Source organism: Schistocerca piceifrons, chromosome 2, assembly GCF_021461385.2.
Source record: "Schistocerca piceifrons isolate TAMUIC-IGC-003096 chromosome 2, iqSchPice1.1, whole genome shotgun sequence".
Lineage (NCBI taxonomy): Eukaryota > Metazoa > Arthropoda > Insecta > Orthoptera > Acrididae > Schistocerca > Schistocerca piceifrons.
The window spans coordinates 544,945,923-544,954,570 of NC_060139.1; the positions used below are offsets into that span (position 1 = coordinate 544,945,923).

The 8,648-nt window shown below is 36.4% G+C and overlaps 1 protein-coding gene across 2 annotated transcripts in view; it reads left to right on the forward strand.

Moving 5' to 3' along the window:
• Nucleotides 1-5,919, forward strand: part of LOC124775272 (RB-associated KRAB zinc finger protein-like) — a 114,065-nt gene extending 108,146 nt beyond the window's left edge. The window contains exons 6-7 of one of the 2 annotated variants that reach the window (XM_047250109.1): nt 3,843-3,950; nt 4,033-4,233. In XM_047250109.1, the coding sequence (XP_047106065.1) occupies nt 3,843-3,950; nt 4,033-4,094 (170 nt within the window). In that variant the 3' untranslated portion in view covers nt 4,095-4,233. Of the gene's footprint in view, nt 1-3,842 lie in introns of both variants that reach the window. The other variant, XM_047250108.1, reaches the window with a different exon arrangement.
• The last annotated feature ends 2,729 nt before the right edge of the window (nt 5,920-8,648 follow it).

The window sequence follows — 8,648 nt, forward strand, 5'->3', positions numbered from 1 at the left end:
TATCAGGACGTGTTGCAATGCCTGCGAGAAAATGTGAGAAGGAAATGGCCTGAAATGTGGCAAAATAATTCATGGCTCCTGCGTCATGATAACACATCTGCTCCAGGATTAATTCCCATATCCAGTAGCACTTTCACCGTACCAAAGCAATAACAGCATCACTGCCCCCCCCCCCCCCCCACACACACACACACACTTTAGTGTCTTCATTCGATAAAGACATTTTTTGGTAAGCAAATCCATATAAGATTACTGAACAACACATTGGGATTTTGAGTCTGACCATGCAGACATTTCTTCAGTAATTCAGGATTTGCCAGGTCTCTGTAAATAGGTTTTATGATATCCATGACTGCTGCTGGGATGGAATGTATATGGCTGTATGAACTGTTTGAGTACTGGGCTTTTGCAGTAATTGTACCATGAATCAGGTCCAGGAGGGCAAAGGTGGTATACTGGTTTTTCATCAGTCTGTGGAAGAAGATAGCCCATACTGCCTGCTTCATTTTCAACAAATCCTCAGTATTATTTCTAATGGCCTTCCCATAATACTGCTTTAGTTAATCAATCATTTTGTCTGTAAGCCTGCCTCTTATGGTTTTACCATCAAAAAGTTTCTTGTTTCTCAAACTTTGTTTCAACTTTACTGGTTTTGACAGTGCTGCCAATACAAACACATAATTTAACCTTTATAACACAGCAATCCACAGCCTTCTAAATAAAAAAACTACCGATTTTGTTAGGTCTTGAAGTAGTGCACGTAAAAATTTTAACATTTTCAACCAGTGTAGATTATATTAAAAATAAATAAATAAAATAAAATACTTTCCATGTGAGTTTGTAAGTGATATATATATTTGGAAAATTACAAATTTTATAATGAGATAAAAATCCGAAAATGTGAAATTTTTTTTCTGTTCTAACTCCCCTGAAGGGACATCTAACTGCTGAAGTAAAAGATAAACTTGCTGCCCCAAACATATACCTCGTCACAAAAACCAGAGGAAAGGCTTCAAAACAGCAAGCCTTTCAAGAACAGCCCCAGAAGACCATTTCCTTTCACCATCTGGTGAAATTTAGAAGCCATGTCACCCTTCTGTGTGAGTGGATTCTTGCTTCATGGTCCTCCATGTTTTCAGAATCCACCATCAAGGGGTTCAAGAAATGCTGTGTATCAAATGTAGTGGAGGGCAATGAGGATAACATGTTGTGGGAAGAGAATGAGAGTGATGAAGTTAATACTGGTACTTACAGTTCTGAGAATGAATAAGGTAAAATATGGTACCAGTATATTAGGTGCATATGTGTTATATGTTAGAACAAATGTTTATGGTACATACATACATATCACATGTAACAACAAGTAAATCTCTGGTAACTTTTCTCCTTTTATTTTTGTGCATAATATTTTGTTTTAATTTCTTCCTCAAAATTTAGAGGTGCGGCTTGCATGCAGTGGCATCTTATTATGGGGTCAATATGGTACAAAGCTGAGAAACAGCCAGTGTAGGCCATATGTTGCATATATTTTTGGAGGTTAATCCATGAAATATAGGAGCTATGTTGCTCATATTTTCAATTTGATTGGGAGTGTAAGAGATAATTAAGAGTGTATTGAAAACAAAATGAAGGTGGGTAGACATGTAGCCAGATGAATGGATTTAGAGTGACTAAAGAAGTCCTTTGCTGGATTGCAAGAGGTAAGAAATGACCAAGATGATCTTACAGAAGATGGATAGATGACAACAGAAAATGTGCCGGTGCATCTTGGACGCTTATAACTGAAGACTAAAGAATTGAGAAGTTTGACAGAGGTGTTTGCTCTGCTGTGAATATCAAGTAGCTAATGGTAATTGAGACCATATTCATTTAGGTGAAAATACTGAGCCTGGACAGACTTTACATTTATGAGTCTGTCTGATTGCAAATCATTCTCATTTAAACAGCACAGGGTATTGCAACAAAATAAACAGCTACAACACAAGAAATCTGATGTTATCTCAATGACACAGGCTAGAATAACATGTTATCAGAAAAGCATTTTGTATGTAAAAATTAAATTACTCATAAACCACCTCATCATGCAAAACAATAGGTGAAACAAAAGATCTATAAAAATGAACTTGAGTGATCTCTGATGTAGGCCTACTAATAATGTGAATAGTTGACTAATATCTACCAATAAATGATTTCAGAGAATGTGTAATTTTGCATGGAAACTGTATGTCATTTGAGTACCTACAGCTTTCATTCAATACATCATTTTTTCTTTATCATGCTTCTTGATTTTGCCAAAATCTCTGTATTCTGCAATGTAATTATTGAAAATTCTCCTCACTTCGATTACTAGATCACTTAATAGAATGCAAACACCTTTCTTTCTGTCATGCTTCCTTATTATTTACTGGATATTATAAGTGCTCTCAAAATAAACAAACACATTGATTAAGAGATTATGTATTTTTCATAAAAAAATTTCTGCCCAATCACATGTATTGGAAGGTGTTCCGAGTTAAGTTAAAACTGGAATTAGTAAACTAGCGAGAAACTGAAGTGGTTTTGAGGAATGTGGTGGACTAAATAAAATAGTTATCAGAAATAAACTTGATAATTAAAAGTTCTGACAGACTGTTAATAATTTAGGAGTGAAGGAGACTGCTCACTGAATAGTAGAAGCTTTGAGTCATCAACCGTCACACAAAAATGAATGAAAAAATCTTTCCCAGCTTTCGAATGATGCAGATGGATGTTATCCTTGCAATACATCCTTTGCTCCTGTAATCCTCCAGGTCTCAAAGTGCACTAACTAACTGCACTAACAATTTATACCCAGCAGTCTCCCCTTTCTGTGTCCTATCACCCCCTCCCAACCGTGCCTCCACACCACTGTCATCATGGTCATCATATATTGCATGAGTTGCCTTTCTGTCTTGCATTCCTATCCCACACCCTATCACACACACCTGCTACCTCTCTTTGAGACGCCAGCTACACCTCTTCCCATCTCTTTCTCCCTTTGCCCACACCACCCTCCACAACCCCTCACTTAATCCACTGGACAAGCTGCTGTCCCTGCACTGTGTGTTCAGCCAGCACAATGTAACTGCAGAAGTGTGTGTGTGTGTGTGTGTGTGTGTGTGTGTGTGTGTGAAGGATTTGACTCTTTTTATGTATCTGTGTTGAAGATTCAATGGTTCTACTATTTAGTGAGCGGTCTCCTTTACTCCTAGATTAGTTATCAGAAATATGTAGTTTAGCTTCAACTTCCACTTGGCAATTATAAGCCACAAAAACTTTACCTTTTACTTTTTTCTGTATAACACTGTCAAGGTAGTGAAAATCATAGGAACAAAAAAAATTTTATTTCTTTGAAGACGGGGAAAATAGGCTAGCTTTCCTGCCAAATACACATTGTATTGTTTCTTAAATTTCTCTGCAGTCCTATCATATTACCTGAACACTGCTGAATTTCATTTGACTTTAAACCCCAGTCCCTCTTATTTTCCTGTTTTAGACTTGATTGTTTGGTTGTCGCAAGTATGAATACCTTCAGTTAATGTTCAGTATTTCTTTTCACAGCTCTGTTACTGTTGTTAATTTTAATGACACAGCCGGAGATGTAATAAATACTAGTTACCAGCAAAAAAGAACAATTACCTGATGCATATAATTCTTACAGTTCACTATTTTGATGTATTGATTAATAGTTGATTTACTGTTGTGCTTTTGAAATATTGATATAATATTATCCTTCTGAAATCCTTGCAGGATATAAACCATTGTTTATTGTGTATACAGGAAAAATTGTTGATATCAATTCTGAGTGCGTTTGTTTGTTGCAGGTCCGTGCTATACATGGCAAATAACTAAGTGGCTTGTCTCTGAAAAACCAGTTGATGGTTGTCAGGCAGATAGTGCAGACAATACTTCAAGCCCAGAATCAGCCATAAGTAAGTGGTACGGATGGAGTAAAGATGAACAAAGTCACTGGCCAAGAGAAATTACTGATTCTATCAAATTTCTTGAAAACAGAATACCAGATACACATTGTCACCATTGTTCTGAAGACTTCTCTGAAAAGGATGATTTGTTAAGGCATATAAATGAGGAGCACCTAGAAGAAGATGTTGGCTATTTCCAGTGCAGCAAATGCTTTACTTCATTTGATAGTAAGAATAATATAATAAATCATCTGCAGAATATAAACAACATGTGTAGACTCTGTTCAGAATACTTTTGTAGTGCTTCAGATCTTCAGACACACTATCAAGATCATGAGAGAATGTACAGGTATACTTGTGATCATTGTAAAAGTAGGTTCCATAATGAGGTTCAGTATCAGCAACATGCACTACTACACAAAGGAAATAAGATTGATGGTAGTAGTCTTCATAAAAGAAAACATAATAGGAGCTATAAGAAATCCACAAAAAAGCGACGATCTATAAAAAGGCCATATGAGTGTGTCCTTTGTCCAAAGACATATGCTTATAAGCATTCTCTTGAAGTTCACATACAGAAACACAACCAAGAAAAAATACTCAAATGTAATTTTTGCCCATCTACATTTTACAGTAAGCATTCCTTCATTGACCATATGAGTATGACACATCCTGCTAGGAACTCCTCTTTAACTGAAAAATTCAGTATTGTCTCATCTTATGGAGCTCAAAGTAAAAAGGATTTAGGTAGTGATGTATCTACCTGAGGTAACTCCAATTGTATAACAAAACTAGTATATTTTCACCACTACCATCAGTGTACATGAACTCGGATGTATGTATACACACATACATATGCGTGGGATTATTGTAGGCCTTAGTCTGTAATTAATACCTGAAAAAAAGTGTGCAGTCAGTATATGTGAGCAACATATAACATTCGTTTTAGTTAATGACATTCTTTAAAGAAGATGTGAAAATTGATATTACCTGATAAAATGCAAAGAAACATTCTGTAAATTGTGTGAAAATTTCAGCTTTTCAAATATTTTCTGTTGTAATAAAAGGAAGGAGGATTTTGTCTTTGAAATATCTTACATAAGTCAAAACTTGTAATACACAAAAGAGCTACTTTATGACATCTGTTTTCCATTCTGCAAAAATAAACACTTAATGTGTGTAAGAACACTCTCAGTTCCTTTGACCCAGGCTGTTCCAGCTCGAGTATCCATCTGTAGGCAACATGATTGTATTGCCCTGGCTGAGGGCCTGTGCACAGGTTTGGCCTCATTGCTTTTGCACGCACAAAAGTACATGAAACCGAGCTGCCTCCTCTGCACCTGTCTGCAGGTGAGCATATTGTTGATCATGGACACTTGTGCCCAATGGGGCATTGTTGGAGCAGCCTACTTTAACCCCTTCATTGTCATATTGCAATGATATGTCCAAAATTATCATAATTTTTTGTAGTTTATAGATTTTTTTGTAGTTTATAGATTTTTTGTAGTTTATAGATTTGTGTTACAGTATTGTTTGTAGATCTAATCAGCTGCCAAAAAAAGATGCAAAATATTATCATAAGTTAAACTGGATATAAATTTTATGGTATTACGATTAACACAGAGCATAGTGTAAAATAGTTAGGCTCTTTATAATCTATACAATAATATTGGCTGTGTCAATGTATTTCCCTTTGATTTGCATTACAATCATTTATGCATACTGCTTTTTTCGGTTGTTACTTCCTTTTTATTGGTAGTGTGAAATATCAGACTTTGTACTCTGTAGAAGTGAAGAGGTTCTGGTGCTTTTCCTGGACATCTCGATTTTGGAGAACGTGAACTACTGTGTTGGGCCAATGGCCTTGCTGCAGTGGTAACACCGGTTCCAGTCAGATCACCGAAGTTGTTGGGCTGGGCTAGCACTTGGATGGGTGACCATTCGGTCTGCCGAGTGCTGTTGGCAAGCGGGGTGCACTCAACCCTTGTGGGGCCAACTGAGAAACTACTTGATTGAAAAGTAGCGGCTCCAGTTTCGGAAACTGACATACGGCTGTGGGAGCGGTGTGCTGACCACATGCCCTCCGTATCCGCATCCAGTGATGCCTATGAGCTGAGGATGACATGGCGGCTGCTCAGTACCGTTGGGACTTCGTGGCCTGTTCGGGAGGAGTTTAGTTTTAAACTACTGTGTTACGCTGGGATGGTTGCTCATGTTAGTGTCTATCTACATTGCAAAGGTTTCCTTTACTATTGTATTAACAATAGAGGATTCATGAATTCCAAACAGTGCCATTAAAAGAGAGAGAGAAGAACAAGAAGAACAAAGAAACAAAGTATCATTCGTAACCCCTTTTGCTGACTGGTGGTTAATATGACAGGTGTTTGTCTGTATACGTATTCCACCCATAATAAAGACATCAAAAACTTCTTGTAGTTTCATATTCATGTCCTTCAGAGCCAGTATTCTGACTTGCAGGAAAGCCAAAATATCTCCTCTACTTATATTCTTTCTCAGTTTTCCTAGTGGCATGTCTTCCTTGTTCAACTTTGTAGTGCCATAAAAATCTTCTATCAATTACTAAACTGTCTGTTTGTAAGGATCTATAAAAGTTAACAGTTGCCAGACAGTGCCCCTTGTTCAAAAAAGGATTGATCAGTGTCATTAAAATGTGGGAAGATGTAAGAAGATATTTGTACATTTCATCAAAGCCGGCCGGAGTGGCTGAGCGGTTCTAGGCACTACAGTCTGGAACCGCGCGACCGCTACAATCGCAGGTTTGAATCCTGCCTCGGGCATGGCTGTGTGTGACATTCTTCAGTTAGTTAGGTTTAAGTAGTTCTAAGTTCTAGGGGACTGATGACCTCAGAAGTTAAGTCCCATAGTGCTCAGAGCCATTTTTTCATCAAACTTTGTGTCATTCTCAGTATAGGTTATGGCAGATATTATTAATAAACTTTTGGATTACGTAACATAAAACTCTTTTTGGTGGCATACACACTTGCAAAATCTAACAATGGAAACTCCAGGTAGGATTATCAATAATATAGGAAAAGGTAAATTGTTACTTACTGTAGAGATGACATGCTAGGTTGCAGACAGACACAATTAAAAAGCAGTTACAATAAGCTTTTCGCCACAGCCTTTGTCAGAAAGAAAGAAACACAACCATTGATTCAGACAGGCAAGCGCATTTCGCTCCCACGACTGCTGACTCAGGAGCTGCCAGTGTTGACATTGGTGTGCTTGCTTGTTTGAATGAATGGTGTGTGTTTCTCTCTTTGAAGGCTGTGGCCAGGAGCTGGTGTGTAAGTGTTTTTTAACTGTGCCTGTCTGCAATGTAATATGTTGCCTTCACGGTAAGTAGCAATCTATCTTTTCTTACACTGTCAATGTTACTACAGTCACAGAAATTCAACTACTGTAGTCTTTCTCTTGGGAGTCTGCAACTGCTTGCATTGTTTTTGTGAAGATGCACCTGAAAATTATTTGATTATGTTGCAGTTCAGGTAACTTTACAATGCCTTGTGAATTTCTTGACTTGTAACTGCCACTATTCTGAAGTGAACTGAACTGCATTATCCTTTTATCCCTTCAAATAAGTTACAAACTAATTTATTATCCTGGAAGAGAGGACAATGTGTGATGCTTTCAGTGACTACTGTAGTTAGTGTTACATGTTCTGTAGATCTCTTGAGTGATTCTTTTATTGAAATTATGTGGAATGAGTCATTTTATAAATATTCATGCATGGAATGAAAGGAGTATATCCTGAGAAATGAATTTATGTTAGATTTAAAACTTGCTTTGCTACCTGTCAGACATTTTATATTATTGGTCAAATGATCAAAAACTTTTGTTGGTGAATAATGAACTCATTTTTGAACCACTGCTAGCTATAATAATGTGTAATAAAGGTCACTATTCTTCTCAAATTGTGATGGATTATTGATGATGAATTTCATTACCCACAGCAGATATCGTTATTGTGTTGGTTCACTTAAGATGCCTAACTTCTTGATGATGAGGTGCCTACGTGATGACTTCAGGTGAACACCACATGTGTCCTTGCCGCCCACTTTCCTACAATCAATACTTTCTTTGTAAGTGATAAACAGCAAAATTTTGCAAAAATGTTAATGTGAAATTAGTGATTTTCATGAAATATTGCAAAATTAGCAATTTCTAAAATATAGTATGAAATTTTAATTTGCACTATATAAAAGTGTTACAAATCTGAGGATGGCAGTTTACTAATAGTTGCCACAGATAGTCATTGAGTGTTGAAATTGCATTTTACATCTAATTTTCTCAACGCTGAGGTTTGTTTATAATATTAAAATGATAGTTCATTTCCCTCTAACAAACTTTTCCATAATGATGAAAATAGCAGTGAATTGAGGGGAAAAAAACCACTGAATTTGGCAAAAAAATAACATCAAGTTTGGCAAAAAATAACACTGAATTTGGCAAATAAATAACAACAAATTTGACAAATAAATAACACTGAATTTCATGAAAACTGCATAATTTAGCAAAAATAACAACGAATTTGGCCAAAAAAATAACATGGTAAAAAGTAATATCAATTTAGAAAAGCACAGACTTTGGTAAAAAAAACACAAGTTTGGCAACAAAACAGCTCTGAACTTGGCAAAAAAGACATCAGATTTGGGAAAAAAGGTTCATGAATTTGGAAAAAAAATA